Source organism: Anticarsia gemmatalis, chromosome 14 (genome assembly GCF_050436995.1).
Source record: "Anticarsia gemmatalis isolate Benzon Research Colony breed Stoneville strain chromosome 14, ilAntGemm2 primary, whole genome shotgun sequence".
Lineage (NCBI taxonomy): Eukaryota > Metazoa > Arthropoda > Insecta > Lepidoptera > Erebidae > Anticarsia > Anticarsia gemmatalis.
Genome location: NC_134758.1, coordinates 9,545,570 through 9,566,038, shown reverse-complemented (window position 1 = coordinate 9,566,038; position 20,469 = coordinate 9,545,570). Strand labels below are relative to the sequence as shown.

Here is a 20,469-nt window from a genome sequence, read left to right as displayed (position 1 = left end):
CCAGTTTGCTAGTTAGCCAATCAAACCTATCTACATGTCTTAAGAGTATAATGATGTCTCACTCCATTCAGGTCACTTATTCTAGAAATTAAACCACGAAATTAGATTGTAGTCCTTATATTTAAAGAATTACACGTTCGAGCGACGGCTGGGTCGCGCGCGTTCGTGTCCCTTGGACCTCACGTAGGGCTTAGTGTGTGAGCGTGGTGCTCCGGGGGCGGGGCCGAAGTGACGGACAGCCTCACGAGCAGTGCGCTGACCTTGCAGGAGCACGGTCTTGGCGCCGGTGGGGGCGCGCAGAGCGAGCTGATCGAATGTCAGGATTTCACCTGGAAATACACAATTTACATTATTGCTACCATTCTGATACATAAATAGAGTTTCCCCATGGGGATGGGGATAGTCAGAGATAAAAGCACACCACCCCTATGTAAACATTAACTGATCTACACATGTAAGTTACTGATGTGAACAAGAAATGAACTATAAATGATTAACATGTTAGCTGCTTTATGTTTGTCTATAAATTGGTAGCTGTAAAACATTTAGATCAGTCTCGGTTATTGTTGATCACTAGCCACAATAAACAAAACTTACAACAGTCAGTCAACATTACAGTCTATCAAATTGATTTTAAATTTGATATAAAACAATAATTATAAGACAAAACTAATTTATTTACTAAGAATAAGACTAAAGTTTCAATGATTATTTCAACACAATACTTGAGTTAATTACTAAACAAGGATCAATGACCTTTACATATAGTAAAGAATATTTTTACACAACAGGGAGCAAGTTGTACTAATACTGAAGTAGAATTTGGAAAGTTTCTTTAGGTACTTAGCACTGAAGCTTAATATTATTAATGGCTGCAATAACTAATTACTTCAAACAAAGCATATAATTAACACATAAACATAATAAATTGATAGAAAAATGGAACAGAAAAGGAAATAAATGAAGTGTTCATATACCCCAAACTAGAATGTACCTGACAGTTTCAAGTAATAATTACTTTGTAGCAGCCAGAGATATTCAATAAATCAAAAGCTAATATAAAATAAATTTCAGAATTTGTGGTATTTCTATAAAAGAGAGCAGATAGATCACAGAACAAAGAACAATTCTGAACCTATTCCAGCACTTTCACTTCAGAAGACCACTGGCATATCACAGACATAACCTACATGCTTTATAACCTCTTTAGAAAAACATCAACAAACTCACCTCCAGCAGCCAAGATGCGAGCACGGGCCTTCTCAGTGACGTGCAGAGCAGCGACTGTCATCTTGGGCACTGTGTACAGCCTCACGTCATTGGTGATGGATCCAACAACCACGGCGATCATACCCTCGCGCGTTGGCTTCTTCATGTGACGCGCCAGGCGCGACAGCGATAGTGGAGGCCTGTTGATGCGGCTCATAAACAGCCTGCGCAGGATGATCTGGTTGAACTTGGCATTTGTACGCCTAGCCAAGTACCTGTATAGCTGCCAAACAATAACATGTTTAGGTTAGGACTAACTTGTCTAAAGCTTTTTATTACTAATAACCATGAATAATAGGTACAGAACAAAGATAGGACGGGAAATCTGAAGTACAGGTTGCACAGTTTTACTTACTTTTACAAGCAATCTCAGGTACACATCCTGAGACTTGACTTCGGTGCGCCTAACTTTCCTGTCGTGTTTGTGGTTGATGTCGATACCCTGAAATACGTAAAGGAACACATATTGATAACACTGCTGTAGATATTTAGCACAATAAACTCTCACAACACTTTGTATTTGTCACGATTTTCATAGATTTATTTCATTTTCTCGTCAACGAAACTCACCATCTTGACAACCGGAAGAAAAAGAGACTATAGACAAAATTATTTGTTGACAGCTGGATTCGATGCTGCCATAGAAATAAATAATGCTTCGTTCAAAAACGTTTAATTTTGTTATGGCAATGTTAATTCATAGACAATATAAACCTTATGTAGTGAGTGAACTCTTTAGCGAATATCTCAAAGTTACTCATTAATATATTTTTTAAACAGAATAATTCTTAGTGGAATTTTAAATATGAATTTATATTACTAAGTTTAATTTTAGCCCAATACAACCTTTAGTATCATTGTGCAAGTAAATTAATGGCACGATTTCAACATAAAATATTACGACTTGCTCCTTTGATTGCAAGAGTCAATCTTACGTGAGAGTAGTTAAATAAAAAAATGAAGGGAATCGTTCTAACTTAAAAAAATGACGCAAGTTCTATAGTGTTCTAGGGAATCGAACCTAGTATACTTAGTTATTCAATCTATCAGAAACATTGTCTGGGTTACACATATACATATGCGCTGGAGGCTCAGAGCTTTATAATTTAAAGTGTATTATAATGGTTTTAATCACATCGATTTTCCATAAAGAATACCTTTGTAAACTAATCAAACGAACAAACAAACCTGTCAACTAAAATTACGTACAGACCTAAATATTTTTTGTTACAAGCCAGATATCAAAACCCGCAGAATCTACGGAAATTCAAATTATGATGCCATAGGGAATTAAAACAAATGAATCTACTGTCGCCAATTCTGTCATCGCGACAGATAACAAGTTTCGACCGCCGTTTTTTCGAAAGGAATGGAATTTAACTCGAAACATCGAAAATTATCAAAAAATAAAAATTCTGTTCGTACTCCTTCATCCTCAAAACCCAGACTGACCAAAAAGAAGATCGTTACGCGAAAACGAAAATGCGTGTGCCTCCCTGAAAATTATTCAGTTGTAGAATTCCCTTCAATATGGAATGAACTGCGGCAGAATGATCAGCTTTGCGATGGGACCATCGTCTGCAGGGACATGAAACCGATTCGAGTACATCGGGCAATACTCTCAGCCGTTAGTCCGTACTTCAAAGCCATATTCATTAATTCGCTGAAGAAAGGAGAGCCCGAGGAAACTGAGATATTTGTGGATGTTCCTAGTTACTTTATGAACTTGATTCTAGATTATGCATATACGGGGACATGCACGGTAACTGCAGAAAACGTGGAATATCTCCTGCCATATGCAGATCAATTCGATGTTGTTGGTGTAATACAACTTTGCTGCCAGTTCCTTTTACGCGAACTGAGGCCGCATAACTGTCTTGGAATATTTAAATTTGCACGATATTATTTCTGTAGTGAGCTAGAAAAAAAAGGAAAGTTGTATATAAGGCAAAATTTTAGCAGAATACTTAAGGAATGTATTGAATTTAAATCGCTCTCATACGACGAGCTAGAAGATATTTTGAGAGACGATGAACTGAATGTTCGAAATGAGGAAATAGTATTCCAAGCAGTTAAGACATGGGTTGAGCACGATGTAGATAGTAGGAGAAGATATATCCCATCTCTTCTTCTATGCGTAAGATTTGGTCATATCAGCTACAAATATTTCAAATCAAAAATATTACAGTGGCAACCGGTCGCTGACGATGAGGTAAGAGGGTAGAATTTGTCCAGGGTAATAATATTACTTTTGTAAACTCAATTCATTCTTTTGTGACACAGAAATGCCAAGAAGCTTTATATCCAGCCGTGGTATTCCTGACATTGTTGGATTCTAGACCCGGCACAGAAGCAGATCTAAATGATCCGTTGGCAAGACCTCGAATACCGTTTGAGATACTTTTTGCAGTTGGTGGCTGGAGTGCTGGCAGCCCCACGAGTTTTGTAGAAACATATGACACGAGGTAATGTTTTGTGATTGTAGTCGTTCAGTTACGATAGCACAAGGATTGAAGAATTGTTACGACACTGATGGTTACCAATGCTTTGATAACATCTCGTCTTCTCTTGATTAACTCCTAATATTAAGTTTCTAGTAAGCTCAAAATTTATTTGACTACAGGGCAGACCGCTGGTTTCTATCCATCCACATGGATCTAACGCCTCGTGCCTACCACGGTTTGTGCACGTTGAACAACCTGATCTATATGATCGGAGGCTTCGACGGCAGCGACCATTTCAACACGGTGCGGTGCTACGATCCCGTGGCGAACACTTGGCACGAGAGAGCCTGCATGTATCAGGCGAGGTGTTATGTCAGCGTGGTGGCACATGGTTAGTGCAGAACCTTTCAATGCCAAAATATCTATAATAATACTAGAGGCCGCCCACAACTTCGTCCGCGTGGAAACCCTTCCCGTGTAAATCCCAATCCCTCGGGAAGTCGGGTCTTCAGCTACCTAACTTATACCAAATGTCATCGTAATCGGTTCAGTAATATTTGCGTGAAAGAGTAACAAACATCCATACATACCTACATACATACATTCTCACAAACTTTCGCATTTATAATATTTGTAGGATTAGTAGGCTATAACAATCCCGTTCAGATGTTAAAGAGTCCGCTTTTTCAACCAGATGGTCTAATATACGCGTTGGGTGGTTACAATGGTCGCACACGCATGTCGTCTGTGGAGCGCTACTATCCGGACAAGAACCAGTGGGAGATGACCACGCCGATGAACAAGCAACGCTCCGATGCCAGTGCCGCCTCTCTTGGCGGAAAGGTATCAATGTTATCTCTGTATACTTCGAATACAGATATTTTTCTGATAGAGATCGCCGACTTGATTGACACACTGATAAGTTGTCTCGATATGGTTCCCCTTGGAAAATTTATTAAACGAACTATAAGAAGTTAGATTTAATAAACTTTTATAGGTTCTTATTTTTTATTGCTGTGCTTATTTGCGATTTTGAAATATTAATTTGTTTTCGTGTTGAATTTATCTTAACGACAATTTATTTAGAGGATATAAGGGATACTACATTCTTAAGCAATACTTTGAACTTATCCGTGACCTTTTTCTAGATATACATTGTGGGCGGTTTCAATGGGCAAGAGGTCCTAAGTTCTGCGGAAGTATTCGACCCTGACACGCGACAGTGGAGCTTCATCAGGTCGATGCTGAGCCCGCGCTCGGGCGTATCTCTTATCGCCTACAGAGAATGTCTGTATGCCCTCGGAGGATTCAATGGATACAGCCGCTTGAATACGGGTAGGTGTTTAACTTATTAAGTACAAAGTTTATATTATTGGACAGAAACTTCTGTAATGTAGAATAAGGTATTGCAAAAAAGAATATACGAAGATTTCCGGATCAGCTAGTAAAAATAAATTCGTGATACAGAGGGGGAATTTAAGATTTGGAATCCCTGGAGCAGAAGAGATGATACCTAAAGAATAACCATGTTATTCGATGCAAAGTTAATTAGGCTCCTGTTTACCACTGAAAATTTAACGCTGTAGAAGCATGTAAGATACGGAATTATTAAAGACAAGTCCGATTTATTTATTGTTCAAAGGTGAGAGGTTCAATCCGCAGCGTGGAGGTGACTGGCAGGAGGTGACAGAGATGTTCAGTGCGAGGAGTAACTTCGCAACTGTACTGCTGGACGACATGATCTTCGTCATCGGAGGCTTCAACGGTAACATACTTCCAGAATGGTTATTATTAAAAAATCACTGCGAAGTTTTGTACCTATTGATTGTCTGATGTATTTCTAGGTTCGACCACAATACCCCACGTGGAATGCTACGATGGTGATACAATGGAGTGGTATGACGCTGCACCAATGAATCTCAATCGATCAGCTCTGAGTGCGTGCGTCCTCGCCGGGCTGCCCAACGCCCGCTCCTTCTCGTACCTGGCCAAGGCTGTGCCAGCCGCTGGCGCCGACCAAGCACACCACTCCTGACCGCCCCCACTCACCAACAGTATATTACAACCCCCACTTGATGCACTTACCCCTCGTGTCTCCTTCGCTCCACCACACACCACCAATGATGGCTAATTTTCGGATGTGTTTTCAAGAAAATGACCTATTTGTACTTCCGGTCATGGTACTAATGTGATTGATACCCATATTCTGTGATATTTTGATTGTACATAGAACTTTGTGAATTTATTTTATGTATCGTAAATCATGGTGGAATTGCCTTATTTTATTATTGTACAGATCATGTCAGAGCGTATTTTGTATTTTATTGTTTTATAATATAATAATGTAAAGGCATCGGCCTAAAGTAAATGGAAGGGAACGCGCGTATCCCTAATATGAATATTTTAGATATTGTTTTAAGGCGAAGGACTTGTAAATTTTCAAGTTTTTGATGGTGTAGTTTGTGACAAATTTTATTTTCGTATATTTGTGTACAGTTCGCGTCCGTGGGAAATCAGAGTGGTCGCGTTTTGGATGTGTGTACGATATTGCGGTAGACGGAACCGTCGCGATATTGTTGTATCTGTGATATTTTTCACTTAGAACATGAAAAAATTCAAAAAAAGGTAAAATTATTATTTTATTAATTTCCTGAAAAATTTACTGTACCTGATTGAAAGATTGAGAAATTGACAAATAAAGAAAAAACTAGTATCCTATGTTTTATTTACCTCCGCCCTCGCAGGCGCTCCCCGTAACACACGAACCTAGATTGAAAATTACACATAAACCGCTCTTTGAGTAGGAACTCGCACCGGACAAAACTGCATTGCACTGGGGCAATACATTATCCACCCACAGTCCTGTTTCAGTGGAGTAGCTGTTAACCATACATCCGTATAACAAGCCTGAATCAACGTGCATGGACAGCGAGAGTGGAGTGCAATCGTGCGTATATTTACTACTGAAGGGGGATTTGGGGAGAAAACGGGAGACCGCCCCCTCCCGCCGCACGGAGTTCCCGACGCGATCGAACCACAACGAAGGCGGTAGTGAACGCGGTCGTTTCGGGGCGCGGCGCTCTCCACGAATAGAAAAATAATCACTCATGGAGCTGAAAGGAAAGGTCGCCCTTATCACCGGTGCCGCTGCTGGCATCGGTCTCGCCTACAGCGAGGAGCTTCTCAAGCAAGGAGCCAAGGTGAGTTTTTATTCCGAAACAAACATGACTTCCTCCGCGCATGGCGCATTACCAAAGTAATTTTAAGTTCAAGGTAAAATAAACTGTTGAATGAAGTACTGGAAATACGCCAACATTGTCCACATATCATTAGGGATTGTGTGCTAATTGACAGGAAAGGAGTTCCCTTACGAGCCGGCATTCATTTGTATTGATTTTTGTCGGCGCCCCGGTCATTGGCGTGATTGTTTTCCTTTGAAGTTTCTTTGTGCCTCTAACTGCGTTATACAGATGTTTAGACGCCAGTACCGGCTATTACTGATATTGATTTTACTTGTTTCTCGTACGACTAATGTATTATTAATTAAACATGTTTCTACTTATCTATTATTTGTTTTGAAATTCTTTGTTTCTATTTCTACCACCCCAATTTAGGCTTTTATTTTGAGTCATCTTGAGTTAACTAGGCCTGAAATTCCCAATAAGGATTTCCTTCAGTTTGATCAAATTTTTACTACACATATATCTGCTGCCAGTATTAAACTGCACATCTGGTGCAATGGGAGTGTCTCGATAAATATCGTGAATTATCGGCCGCACCACGTGCATACAAAAAATAGTGAAATGGTTTAACGAAATAATATAACGGGTGTTTCCACATTCCAGTAAGCCATAAGGTTGTAGAATGGAAACTCAGTTTTTTCTATTTATTTTGCTTTTAATTTACCTAAAATCGCTAGTTAGTGTCCAAAGTCTGTCAAAGCACTCATTAATCCATCTACTCGTATAACTTAATAATGAGAGGAGGGTAGCCACTAGCCAAAGCTAGAGCTAATCAATTATTCGGGATTACGATTAAAAATGAATAAAATTACAGATTTAAAAAACTTTCTTTAGCAATATTATTGCTCTGTTATTTAGAATTAGGTACTTGTAAAGACTATGGAAACGTTTTACTGATCGTACCTAATGCACAAAAAAAAATCGCTAGCAGTAGGTACTAATATAACACTGACAACAGCTTTGCGCTAAAGAGACATACCTACGTAGGTATTGGTAGGCAGGGACTAGGGAGCGAGGTGCACCAGACATGACTAAATGAATTACGCCCGCATCCCATCACTCATGGAGTCACAACTTATAGCTTCACGTTACTAGATAAGCATTAACTTGCATTCGTACAATGATACGGTGCACAGAAACAACAATGTAATATGGACAATGATTAATGTAATTGCATGAAGCCCGACGTAGTTATGGGAGTTGAACGCCATACTCCGAAAAGTTTTCTGAATATCCCTGTATTAGGTCCTGTGTTTTATGTAGATGCCCGACTTCGGCCATGTTTATTATGTTGAAAATTTTGCAGTCTCCTGTTTGTCAACTAAGTATCTTCACGCCAGACACAAAAATCGATTAAGCCGTCAAAGTAATATAGACAATCTGACTTTCACATCAATAATTCGTGTACTTAGGGACAAGTCAATAATAATCATCAATTATATTATGTTAATTATTTCGCACTAATCACTATGCAAATGACGATGTAAGCAAAGTAGGTTCGTATCTAGACAGAAAGGGTTGAAAAACCCTTGACACATCACTAACAAAAGTCTACTTAAACCTAAGCTTATAACTAGTCTAATTAAATCTTTGTGAATAATTACGTTCAACAATACGATGGCGTCGAGAATCGGGATTAACGTGGTTTAGATCTCCTAAATGTTGAGCTTAGGTAGACTTGTGTAAGATCGAAATTCTTACCTTGACCTAGCGCGACCCTGATTCATACAAAACATTGGCTACAAAGGAAAACAAACAAGACGCGTTTGTTTACATAATATATCTGAATATGTTTATTATGTGACAAATAAGACATTTATATCATGGTCTACATGTTGGTTAGGAACTTAGGAAACATAATGCTAAAGTTAGCGGTCTACAGATTCAGCAGACACTCTGTTCTACACGACTTCCGTTTAAGTTCACAAATTAGCAATTCTGCTAGTGTTTTTTGACATCATCTAATCATCTGTTCACATTTAGCATTTCAATCAATTGACCTAAAACCGTTATGGATTATCACCAAAATCTCTTTCGTGAGTCCCGATAATATGCATGGAAATTATTTCAGTACTTTACAGTTAATCCTGGCTTCCCTACGCGGTTGGCATAATTGATTAAGTTCATGTTTTTGTAAGGTAAAATTATAGTTCGCAAAGTGCAATAACGACACTTTACAGGTTTCGATATGCGATATCGACGCGGAAATCGGCGAGCAAATCACCGACGAGTTGGGCGCCAAGTATGGCAGGAAGAACGTGCTGTTTTGCCGCTGTGACGTCACTGACTATCCCCAGTATGAGGGTAAGTAACCTAAATTATTGCTAACTATAGGAATAAATTCAACCCCTTTCGTTTTACGCCGCTATAAAAATATGGATCGATATTTTAAGCCTAGTGCGTGTGGTGGTACTTATTCTTTAATGGAAAAATATTTGTTGTAGGTACTTACACTAATATCGCTTTTAATAGCTTATGATATTTTGTTTTCATAAGAGACGATGGGTTTAAGTTTTGTTTTTGGTTAAGTTAATCAAATCGGATGGTATTGTTAGATTACCAATAGTAAATGAATGTTTAAAACTTTATTCTAATTAGCTTTGAGTGAGAGCTTTTCAAATTTTGTACTGCATCCAAGTCCCGATAACATGGGCTAATGGTAATAGGGACATAGGTACCTAGATATAGGTAGGTAGATAGTGTAGGTACGTCCTCCCTTGTTAGCCCACCCCTTTTAGCTCGTTTTTCGATGCGGACAAACGCATTGCGTAAACCTATTACAATCTATTTGGTCTCGTGAATTTATTTATGTTAGGTTTACCTCCACGCCGCCGTTCCATCAATATTGTAGGTAGTACCAACACAGCCCGCAACCGTCAACAATTCAACATAGCCTTTTCATATTATTGAGAGATCTGAGGAATTTCGTACTTCAGCATTAAATTTCCGGTCTGTTAAATAATTAAATGAATTATTTACAGAGGCGTTTGAGATGACAATGGAAGTTTTCAACCGGCTTGACATCGTGATAAATAACGCAGGCGTTATGAACGATCGTTTCTGGGAGCTGGAAGTCGATGTCAATCTTGTAAGTTACCTAACTTTTATTCACAAATGTACTTGTCACTTCCGAACGAAATATTTTGTTTATTGTTTGTTGCGCGGGAAAGTAAATTTAAAATCAAAACTTGTTATTTTTATTCTTTTTAGCCTTGTTTGCTCTTTAAACTTAACTTTTGTGTCGCAATATGAAGAATGCCTAAATGTTATTTTTTTATTGCACCTACTAACAAGGTACTTATAAGATTCAAGTTTCTACGAATGTTTTACCCTTTTTGTTTATCTATTATTGTCTCTTCAATTCTGCCGATCAAATCACACGGTATTTTGCGGTTTAACTTCAGAATGGTGTGATACGTGGCACGTTACTGGCGTATCGGTTCATGAGCAAGGACCGCGGAGGGCAGGGCGGCACCATCGTGAACACCGCGTCCACTGCGTTCACTAGGCCGCAAGTGTCCACGCCTATCTACACGGCCACTAACTATGCGATTGTCGGCCTAACTAGGGCTTACGGGGTAAGTTACGTTAAAGCAGAATAAATTAGCGAATTTGCATCTTTAAAGTGAAATTTATGCATTTTCTGGAGTGATAGGCTGAGTATGAATACTAAAGTAAACTAATCTTAGTGAACTAATTCTTATGTATTGAAAACATTAGCAGAAAACTTTAATTGCAACATACAGTGCAGCTTAAATCTAGGCTAAGCTCATTCAAAGATGTTGGCACCACAAACTGCGAGAGTACTTAAGATCTCCTAAATAATTTTCTAGGATCAGTACCATGTAAATCTGACTGGGGTGCGAAGTATGGTCATCTGCCCAGGGCTGACAGATACTGGTCTGGTCAAGGAGATTCGTAAGCAGCTCATGTCTTCCGAGTATGAAGCTGCCTGGCAGAGGGATAACGCTAACAGCAAAATTCAGAGGTAAGTTTTTAATAACTATAAAATTCAGTGGCGGGGTCCTATCTGTCTAAAATTAACGGGTATTTTAAGAAAAAATATAACAAGGTTTAGCCGTTGTTACGTTTTTAACGTCCACCATAATTAACTAGCAAAATATAAAAAGAATACCGGATAATGTACGCCAAGAATAGATCACTGATCACGTATCCTATTCTTGTATGAGATGACAGAGGGATTATATCCGGTGAATGAGCAGGATCACCTTTTTACGGTCACTTCCGCCCACGGAAAACCCTTTAGGAACTCAAGTAAAATGATCAATTTGATGTTTTCCAGCTCAGAGCACGTCGGCCGAGCGTTAGTTGAGATTCTGACAAAGGGGCAGAGCGGCTCAGTGTGGATCGTGGACAATGGCACGCCGGCGAGGGAGTGGCGCGGTTAATCTTAGACCTAGTTACTCCTTATTTAGTACTTGTGCGGAATAACGGATCCATTGTGAGTCGAGACGGGTGAGAGGGCTAGTCATTGGGTTACGGTTAGTTTCGGTGAAGGGAGATTAAGATATTACTGCCACAATCCGCCTCTTACTAAGTTATATTTATTATTCAGGATTGCTGATAAACTGGTACGGTTATGGGTTAAGACTACATTATATTTGGTTGATTATAATGCCTATTCCGTAATTTTTAATCGATCACAATGGATATCAACGCGAATCCATTATGCATCGGAGAACATTCACAAATGTTTAATGACAGGTTCTAATGTAATAAAGTGAATGTGCTCCAATTTAAGCAAATAAGAATGTATGGGCATGTATTTTTACGCTCAAGGAATAAGATAGACATAGAATACGCTTCGGATCTACTTATGAATAAATTCCTAATAATTCTTCAAGTATATTTACGAAAACGGATACATAACGTGTTTAGAAGAGTGGTCGTGGTTGTGTAAATATTTCTTTCTCGTAGAACTAAAGCCTATTTGCGTAAGGCATTTATATTTTGTAAGAAAAGTACTTAAAACCTGGAAAAATATGTATTGTATGATATAATGGGCGTACGTCGTAACATAATCGTGTAACTTTAATCATTGTAATGATATTCATATTGTATACAAACAAGTATGTATTTTATGCACATACTTTGTATTTTACCTGCTTTGAGATGTAAGTTACGGATGTTTAACATTTTGTTACCATGTTATTGTCCTCACAATTGAGTATGAATGATTGTATTCATTGACATTTCTAATGTTTTTATAACATTTTTTTATAATGTATGTTGTTTATTGAGTGAAACTGGAAGCTATGCTATTTGCCGAGTATGTTGTGTAAAAGCTTAAATTATTTGCAATAAAATTGGAAGTTCTTTTTAGCTGGTTGTTTAAATAAAATCACTTTTTGGAAGATTTGTAGTAAAGTTATATTTTTATATTGATACAATCACCAGGTACAGCTTTTGAGTTACAGATTTTTACAAATATCATACTTTGTCAAAGTTTATTTCAGATTTTGAAAGAAAAGGACTTCACGAACACAGCAGGTAAAACAATTCCAAATTAACTAGAATTCAACAGTCCTTTTCTATGCTGATTGATACGAAAATTTATGTGAAACGAATAATAAACAGACTTTACTAGTTTGATATTGTTATCAATCAGGTTGGCGGCAGGGGCTGTCGCGTCGCGTGAGTCGCCTCGCGCTCAGCCCGTACCCTCATCACTCCACTGACATTACAAAGAGTGGCAGCAGTCCTTCTATCACATTTATTTTAGAACTAACTACAAATAAACGACAGTCAATAAACACTTTACATTTATAACATGAGGCAGCCTCTAACCCACAATGATTTATATAATTACACATCAAATATCTGGCCAGCAGGTTGTACAACTAATGTCCTCGTAATTAATTTGTCTAACATTCAATAGGACTGCTGCAGACTGTCGCTCGCCATTGCTAGTTAATAAATAATAATGGAGGCGCAATGACCAAAGTGATAGCAGACCGTTTAGTATTTTAAATATATGGTTTAAACCTAAATAGGCACAGTAAAACAGGTGAGGAGATAAGCTTCTTGAAAATATTTATAATTCATCGCATAAATAAAATGTTTCTATGCAATTCACATTACATAGCCTCCCTGAAATTTACAAGTGTATCTCCCTCACCTCCATACATTGGCATCTTGAATCACATGTGTAAGCCTAACATCATAGCTATTGGTCGACTTGTGACATTATACAATTCAATTTAGTTGATGCCAATGCTCTGGCCAATGTGTATTATCGCTCACCACACTCCTATACTTACATTATACTAACTGTGAGCCTTCTCAGTGTACAGACATTTTGTTCTGTCGCGCGCTTACGGGAAATTCCATCTTACTCCTTCCATTATATTGGATACAACACTATCACACCAAAACAATGTCCATCGACTTAAATCTGCACATCTGTATAACTTCCCGCAATGACATAACTTTTATCAAACAATACAAGACACTTCATCACCAAACTAACACTTTTCCGTCACTGTTATGAGTCCCTGCGATAATATATTTTAGTTTCGGTGTAGCGGTCACGCTTCGTCTGTTCCTACTTGGCTGTAACAACAACAAAAATATTATTACAACTTGTTCCAACCACTTAAAGTTAACATAAAGGATTATGGGATTTCTTAATTCACAAGACATAATTTAAACATATGTATGTGTGTGAGTGTATTACCTGGAGTGGTGGATGCGATGGGCGCAGTGGGCACGGGCGCGGTGCTGGACGAGGCCTGCGAGCGCGAGGTGCGCGGCCCGCCGCGACCGCCCCGCCCGCCGCGCATCGAGCGCCATCTGCCATCATCTGAGAAACTGCAATAACAAAAAACATCTAATTATTCATGAAAACTTACAGCTTGCTCTCTATATCCCTAACAGAGTCCTTACAAAAACATCAATTAAGTCGAAAAATCTCGTATCTTTACTTATAATCGTCGACGTCGTAATATCGACTGACCGTGTTTGGCAAGCTTATACTTAATCTTTTCGGTTTATATTAACAGAGCAAAATAACTTCGTCGATTACGGTCATACGGTTTGTAGATATGCAGCTAACTAATTAGAATTTTGGTGTGCCTAAAAAAAATATGTAAAGACGTACAATTGGCTAGGCTGATGCTGCGGGTTGTGGTGACGCCAGCCACCACGTCCGCGCCAAGCGCCGCGCCTCGCCGACGCCACGCCGAAAGTCTCCGAGTTCAGCTTGCGCTCTGTCCTCCAATCCGTTCGCTGGCTGCGGCCCTTTGACCTGCAATACATCAACATACTCTATTACATATGTTTGATCACATGACTTATTACTTAAACAAACTTCAATTAAGAAGATCAAACGAATGTACATAGTGTAGTATTTTACTATATCTAGTCTGCAATTCATATTCCAAAATTTAAAGTGTAAGTACAAAAATAAATTATGAGTGAAACCTACCTCTCAACAGCTTCACATGAGATATTATCAAAGAAGCTCTTGTTCTTGTCATATCCAGTAAATCCATTCTGGTCTTCATCGACTTCGGGCTCACCCGCTCCGGTTTCATTACCAGAATCGTCTTTCTTATCAACCTCGCCCTGCGTGATAATAATTACTTCAGACTCCTGTGGTCATCAGAAATTAAAATAAATTAATAAAGTGCATAAAACAAAACAAAAATCTATAATAATACATGGGTAAAATAAATTAACAGAAATATAAATAGCCAAGTAATAATTGTATAGAAAACACGTTATTTTCTCATTTCGATATTTAACCAACATTTGTGTAATTTCTAAAATCATGTCTTAACATCTGCTATGGTCCATTACCGCCAATAATAGTTGTTTACTGTTTGACTGACAAATTAATGGTGAACAATGCATTATCCATTAATTACGGGCGGCGCAAAAACTTTGCGTGTTAATTTGACATACGTTTTTACAACATGGGATTTTTTAACAAATTGTTATTAATTGGCTAATGTCGATTATAATTGCAATAAATAATTTTGTTGATGAAGATACCTGCTTAGGAAAATTTGTTAAGACTATCAACATGGCAACAACCCGTGAGTTAAAGTATTCAACAAAACAAACAAACAAGTCTAGTTGTGTTAAACTCCATTAAAATGAAATACAGACTTTTATAAAATACGTTCTAGTTACGATATTATTGAATAATAAAAACTACTTACTATTGTCAACTCATTTGCTTATATAATTCTTGGAAGTGCACTGAGATTGGTCGAGCGTAACGCGTCGGTTCGCGGAAGGTAAATTGAAAAACAAATTACAGGAAACTAAATTAGATCAGCAACTGCGTCTTATTATGTTATGTCTCAACGAATATTTTTTTAAGTAAATAAAAAGACAGATTTTAAATCCTATAATTTTCTACAAAAGGGTTGATGCATTATTATTTTTCTTATTTTCGCTGCAAGAGTGAACTGTTTGAGAGGGTAATTAATATTACTCCGATTCTGATTTATTCCTATCAAACTAAAGTACCATGTTTATTTTTATAAGACCTACACAGTCAGCTAAGAATTTCCTTGGATGAACTGTACTTATTTACATTCAGTGGTGACGATATAAAAACCGCAAACGACGCAGCGCGCCGCTCCAGAGGACCCTAATGAGCATGACTTTCTATAAAAAAGGAGGTAGCAAAAGAACCGTTTTGTCGTCATAGTAACCCATCTAAAAATAGCCTGTAGAATGTATTACGTTTACCATTGCAAGGTGTAACCAAATACGATTATACGTGCAATTATATCATACGCCTATATAATTTCCTATTGAATCACGTAAAGTGCTCATACCCACGCTACGACGCAAATCTTACAATCGTTATGTAACTCTTTACGTCTTCAACGTCACTTTGATGGTGTTACAGTTAATTCAATACTATGTAACATTTTCGTTTTAACTACTGTAAGTTTTACAATGAATTATTTGTCTGAATCAACCCAAGCTGGACACTTTGTTATCCAAATGACGTACACATTGATTTACCACTCATTGAAGCCATCAACTTCAAAACCACTCAAATGAAGTATCATTTCAGATACCTATTCTAGAAGCAAAAGTATATAGTAAGTATATTATTATATGTCGTAAATATTTTGTCTTTTTTCCTAACACGGAGAAAATAAATGCAGTCAAATATCTTCATCAACAAATGGTAACTGAATAAATCTACAAAAAATAGTAACAAATTGTATGAATGAGTAACTCACCTCAACCTTAGCATCTCCATCAGATATCTTAGTCTTGGCAAGTTGGCTGCGAAGCTCTTCAAACTCGGTATTGGCTTGTTCGAAATCATAGTCCTTGTCGAACTTAAGCGTATTCTTGTTGCGGGGAACGAATCCGCGACCACGGCCGCGGGGCCTTCCTCGCCAACCACCACGGTATCCCTGGCCTGTGTGGAATACTGACGTGAAGTTGTCTTGCCCTGTGGATAAACATTCTTTATTATATAGTTGTCCAAATGGATTTTAAGAGTATTAATTATTTACTTATAGAAAATGGAGAACATTTTATTTATCGTTCAAGAACTCATGATTGAATCTACATAATTTCCTGGTAAAAACTGAAGTATGCTGCTGCAAGCCGTTCTGATTATAGTTAGACAAACTAAACTGTTAATACAGTTAAGTGTATTGTATAATTCGTCTTACCATGGTGTTGTTGATGATGATGAGGTTGTTGACCCTGTGGCCCTTGACCATGTCCTGAGTGACCGCCAGCATTCTGCTGGTGTTGCTGATGCTGAGGACAACCAAATACACCATTTTAATTCGACATCTATGAAGCTATATATAGTGCATCTGGCCAGAAAATATTATGCATTATAGCTAACTGGAAAAATACGAAACGGTCATAAAATTTAGTATACTGTCTTACCTGCGGCTGGTGTTGCTGATGCTGGTTGTGTTGCTGGTGCTGGTTGTGCTGCTGGTGGTGCGGCTGGTGCGGCGCGCCGCCGCTGGGGTAGCGCGTGCGGTTGCGCGAGTTGGTGCGGTTGCGCGCGCCGCCCGCGTGCGCCGCGTGCTGGCCGTGCGCCGCGTGCGCGCCGTGCGGGCCCTTGTGCGCCGCGCCGCTGTTGCTGCCGCGCCGGCTGTCCCGCGCGCCCGACCCGCCCGCCACCGACCCCACCTGCGCGTCCAACTGTGCCGGTACTCTCTTTATCCACATTACACTACAGCTTACGTCGCTAAAGTGACCGACGGTGACCCGTCTCGCTATCTTTTCCAGGCGGTCGTGTATCATTACGGGAAAATTTTACTGTTACTACTTTTCCTAGTTTCCTATAGTCGTCTCGACCAATTATAACGAACATAATTTATAAATTGAAATGTTTAGAATGAAATGGAAAGGTAAGTAAATAATAGATTCGGCACATTGAACCTGTCGGGAAATATATTTAACATATTAAAATCGACGTGAATCAGACGATGCACGCTACTATTGCATGAATGTACTATTTAACTTAAATTAAAATTGGCAGCGAATGAATATTCATTGTGCTTTGTTTCAATTGATTATGATTTATATACCTTTGATCATAAAGGTTAATAATTACTTCAAAACTTTAAAGAAATACCATTACAATACCATTTTTTCAAGCCCCGCCGAGGCTTAAATTTGGATTAATTACTTTAGGAATGTTGAAGAAATGCCATTGACTTCAGATTTTATGCATAATATTGTCACATATAAAGAGCTGATATGTCTGAACATACCTGGGTGCCTTGGTCAGCGGTAGGGCTCTTCCTGTGCGCGCCAACCGCGGGAGTTCCCGACCGCGATGCACTTTGCTGAGATCCACCTCCAATAAGGTCAAGCATCGAGCCTACAAATCAATACTTTATGAATATTTGTCCAAAAATAAAAATATCTACCGTTGAATGCCAAGTAAAGAGTCACAGGAACATTGTGCATAATGAGAATGAATTTGAATGCTTAGTAGGCACATATTACAATTTTAAAGCATGATGATTCAGTCATACTGAATATCTTTCACACATATTTGTTTACCAAATTCCTGTAAAATGTAATAGTTTGACCTGTGTTTTAATTATAGAAAGAAACTTGCAGAATAAAAACTTTATGAATATTTTTTTTCATTCTCAATAGGATAATTTATTTCAGCTTTATTAAATTAGTTGGCATTCAAAGGTTTTTAGTAAAAAGTCAACACACTACAAAGCTTAAGCTTTTGATGAAACATATTGCAGTATCATGTGTATGTATTTTTGGTTTTTGTACAAGCAACAGACCAAGGAATGATGAAATGCATTTTGCGATTTTTCTTTTAGTTATTGTTTTAGAGAAATTCATGCATTTTTGTTAGTCTGTTAAGCTCATGCTGTTAAAAGGAGACTAAAGTAAGTTAATCTTTTGCAATTAGTAGATTAAACAGGTGTCAGTTATAGTTTTGTTATTATAGTATTTTTCTAAATGAATTTTGTTAAACAACTTCTCTCAAATTTATTAGCTTTACTTCAGGAAGTATAAGTGTCTGTTATAGTTGGCATTTTTTTGTATACTACCCTAAAAATGTTAATATAAGGAAATTACTGTGTTAGTAAATTAATTACATATATGATTATTTAACAAAATATATAACATAAGGGTGTTCAACTTAACATCCAACAGATTCGAAAGGATTGTCAAAATATTGTTCATGTTTATTATAATTAACCATAAATATACTGTTAAGTTATGAATCATGAACATTTGGTAAGTAGGCCCTGTATATTTAAACTGTGAAATTTGGTCAGTACAACACACTACACAAAAAGGTTACAGTGTATGTATAAAACATCAGTTAGTAATTGCATGCAGTTTAGAGTGAAAGCAACAATTGGGTTCATAAAAAGATACTTTATAGTATACTTGTCATATATTGTTGTTATTTAAAGATTTTGCTGTTTTCTTATTATTTTTGTAAAAGTATCTCTTTATGACACTGCAAAAATCGCAAGGTAGCATGTATTGAAGCAAAAGCTAAAATTAACCATGAACAAAAACCTTGGTCTTTCACTTGATTGGCGTGATGCGCCACTCCTGAGCCAATCGGAGCTGTGGCCGGCAGGGGCTGGGGTGCCAACTCCACAGAGGTTTGTGGAGACAACTCACTGGTCTTGTTGAGCTGAGCATGAACACCTCCGGGGAAGCCAGCCATCGGGTGGTACTGAGGGTAGGGAGTCTGCCCGACCACCGGATGGTTGTATTGGCCGGCGAACTGGCCCGGCGCCGTGCCCGCGCCGAGTGTCGGCGGGACAGACATCTGCATGATGGCAGGGTCATTGGGCAGTGACGGGACATTGTTGAGCACGCGAATATCCTTGATGTCAGATCCACGGAACAAGATGTAGTCATACACCTGGCTTTGAGGCGCCACTGGGTACTGCGTCTCACGATCCTCCGTGCCGAATGATCGCACTACACATAAAAAACAACAACACATATGGGTAAACAACTTCAGCTGATAATACTATGTATAAATTAGTAACTCATTACATAAAATCGACGGGTTTGAGTTTTTAATACTTAATATACCGTCAAAAGTAGTTCAGTAAGATTGTTCACCGTTTTCACAGTAGCATCTTGTACACAATAGGAGAAAAAAACACAGATGTAGGTAGACGTAACTTCCACTCGCCTACTCGTCTTCAGATGGCGATAAAAGTAAGAGATTCCTATTACGACGATAGTATACCGTAAATACGTATTCCCAATGAAGAAAATAAGTTATTGCATACATACATAGACGTTATCAACGTCATCAATGTGAAACCGCGGTCATAGGCGGGACCAACAATTTCACTTTGAGGGTAGGTGAAAAACAATGTGCTACATTTCGTAAAATCTTGAAAAACTACAGGGAAAACGCGCATCAATAACATATAAGACGCTTTCCCAAACAATAAACAAAGATGGGCATAAACAGGAGGGAAAAGGAGAACAGCTTTCTAGAGAAGTCGATCGATGTTCCTATAAGAAAAAAACGTAATTCATACGAAATACACACCGAAAACGACATATTAGTAGCGATTATAGTGAAATAGGAGTTTGTTATAAAATAACAGTATCCATTTGTCAACTTACCGCTAGCCAAAGCGATGGTACATTCCTGAGGATCGACGGTGAAAAGCCGGCCTTCGTATCGAATGTCAGCTTTAGATATTAGGCTTATTTTGGAGCCCAATTCAGGCATTCCAGAACTCATAATGTCACTCTGTAAATAATCCTCCGATGTTAAAGATTTTTAACGATATCGTCGACCATTGAAATACAGCCACCGAACAAAATGACTGACGGGAAGTTGGCAACAAGCGATGCGTTTACAAACAGCTGTAATAAGTGGGGGAAATTTGAAACCTAAGTTATTGATCTTAAAAAAATATACAAAAGATTTAAAAAAAGCGATAGGTTAAACTTTCTACCTAGTACATACCTAGATAGCAATAATGTGTCGACAATCATAATATTAAAATTTTAAGTTTTACAAT

At 38.3% G+C, this 20,469-nt stretch overlaps 4 protein-coding genes across 9 annotated transcripts; 2 read left to right on the top strand and 2 right to left on the bottom strand.

Moving 5' to 3' along the window:
- Window positions 1-101: 101 nt before the first annotated feature.
- Window positions 102-1,903, bottom strand: RpL18 (ribosomal protein L18). Its single transcript, XM_076122825.1, has 4 exons — window positions 1,840-1,903; window positions 1,625-1,711; window positions 1,231-1,492; window positions 102-329 (listed from the first exon to the last, which is right to left on the bottom strand). Exons 1-4 carry the CDS (start codon window positions 1,840-1,842, stop codon window positions 130-132), a joined length of 552 nt encoding a protein of 183 aa, XP_075978940.1. The 5' UTR covers window positions 1,843-1,903; the 3' UTR covers window positions 102-129.
- Window positions 1,904-2,600: 697 nt separating this feature from the next.
- On the top strand, window positions 2,601-6,426 carry LOC142978328 (kelch-like protein 10). Its single transcript, XM_076122719.1, has 7 exons — window positions 2,601-3,481; window positions 3,553-3,734; window positions 3,893-4,104; window positions 4,408-4,556; window positions 4,862-5,048; window positions 5,356-5,478; window positions 5,558-6,426. Exons 1-7 carry the CDS (start codon window positions 2,639-2,641, stop codon window positions 5,746-5,748), a joined length of 1,887 nt encoding a protein of 628 aa, XP_075978834.1. The 5' UTR covers window positions 2,601-2,638; the 3' UTR covers window positions 5,749-6,426.
- A 183-nt stretch (window positions 6,427-6,609) lies between these two features.
- Window positions 6,610-12,298, top strand: LOC142978387 (15-hydroxyprostaglandin dehydrogenase [NAD(+)]-like). Its single transcript, XM_076122824.1, has 6 exons — window positions 6,610-6,913; window positions 9,136-9,259; window positions 9,937-10,043; window positions 10,360-10,533; window positions 10,789-10,943; window positions 11,259-12,298. The coding sequence occupies exons 1-6, from the start codon at window positions 6,821-6,823 to the stop codon at window positions 11,362-11,364; spliced, it is 759 nt and encodes a 252-aa protein (XP_075978939.1). The 5' UTR covers window positions 6,610-6,820; the 3' UTR covers window positions 11,365-12,298.
- Window positions 12,299-12,321: 23 nt separating this feature from the next.
- tral (LSM14 family protein trailer hitch) lies at window positions 12,322-20,301 on the bottom strand. 6 transcript variants are annotated; one of them, XM_076122815.1, is made up of 10 exons: window positions 20,066-20,301; window positions 18,986-19,399; window positions 17,695-17,804; window positions 16,856-17,134; window positions 16,630-16,720; window positions 16,186-16,403; window positions 14,403-14,569; window positions 14,076-14,222; window positions 13,653-13,786; window positions 12,322-13,528 (listed from the first exon to the last, which is right to left on the bottom strand). In XM_076122815.1, exons 1-10 carry the CDS (start codon window positions 20,184-20,186, stop codon window positions 13,521-13,523), a joined length of 1,689 nt encoding a protein of 562 aa, XP_075978930.1. In that variant the 5' UTR covers window positions 20,187-20,301; the 3' UTR covers window positions 12,322-13,520. The 6 variants fall into 6 exon arrangements, with proteins under 6 accessions (XP_075978930.1, XP_075978931.1, XP_075978932.1 ...); XM_076122816.1 differs by having other exon boundaries at window positions 16,856-17,119; XM_076122817.1 differs by having other exon boundaries at window positions 16,856-17,107.
- Window positions 20,302-20,469: the final 168 nt, after the last annotated feature.

Bases quoted from the DNA above. Each gene is read 5' to 3' on its own strand.
- LOC142978328 (XM_076122719.1), top strand. From the start codon at position 2,639: ATGGAATTTAACTCGAAACATCGAAAATTATCAAAAAATAAAAATTCT. The intron at 5,049-5,355 runs GTAGGTGTTTAA...TATTGTTCAAAG, and splicing joins ATACAGCCGCTTGAATACGG to GTGAGAGGTTCAATCCGCAG. The intron at 5,479-5,557 runs GTAACATACTTC...ATGTATTTCTAG, and splicing joins CGTCATCGGAGGCTTCAACG to GTTCGACCACAATACCCCAC.
- RpL18 (XM_076122825.1), bottom strand. The intron at 1,493-1,624 runs GTAAGTAAAACT...ATTGTTTGGCAG, and splicing joins ACCTGAGATTGCTTGTAAAA to CTATACAGGTACTTGGCTAG. The intron at 330-1,230 runs GTGAGTTTGTTG...GTGTATTTCCAG, and splicing joins TCGCATCTTGGCTGCTGGAG to GTGAAATCCTGACATTCGAT.
- LOC142978387 (XM_076122824.1), top strand. From the start codon at position 6,821: ATGGAGCTGAAAGGAAAGGTCGCCCTTATCACCGGTGCCGCTGCTGGC. The intron at 6,914-9,135 runs GTGAGTTTTTAT...GACACTTTACAG, and splicing joins TTCTCAAGCAAGGAGCCAAG to GTTTCGATATGCGATATCGA. The intron at 10,044-10,359 runs GTAAGTTACCTA...GTTTAACTTCAG, and splicing joins TGGAAGTCGATGTCAATCTT to AATGGTGTGATACGTGGCAC.
- tral (XM_076122815.1), bottom strand. From the start codon at position 20,186: ATGAGTTCTGGAATGCCTGAATTGGGCTCCAAAATAAGCCTAATATCT. The intron at 16,721-16,855 runs GTAAGACAGTAT...GGTTGTCCTCAG, and splicing joins ATCAGCAACACCAGCCGCAG to CATCAGCAACACCAGCAGAA. The intron at 14,223-14,402 runs GTAGGTTTCACT...GATGTATTGCAG, and splicing joins TCATGTGAAGCTGTTGAGAG to GTCAAAGGGCCGCAGCCAGC.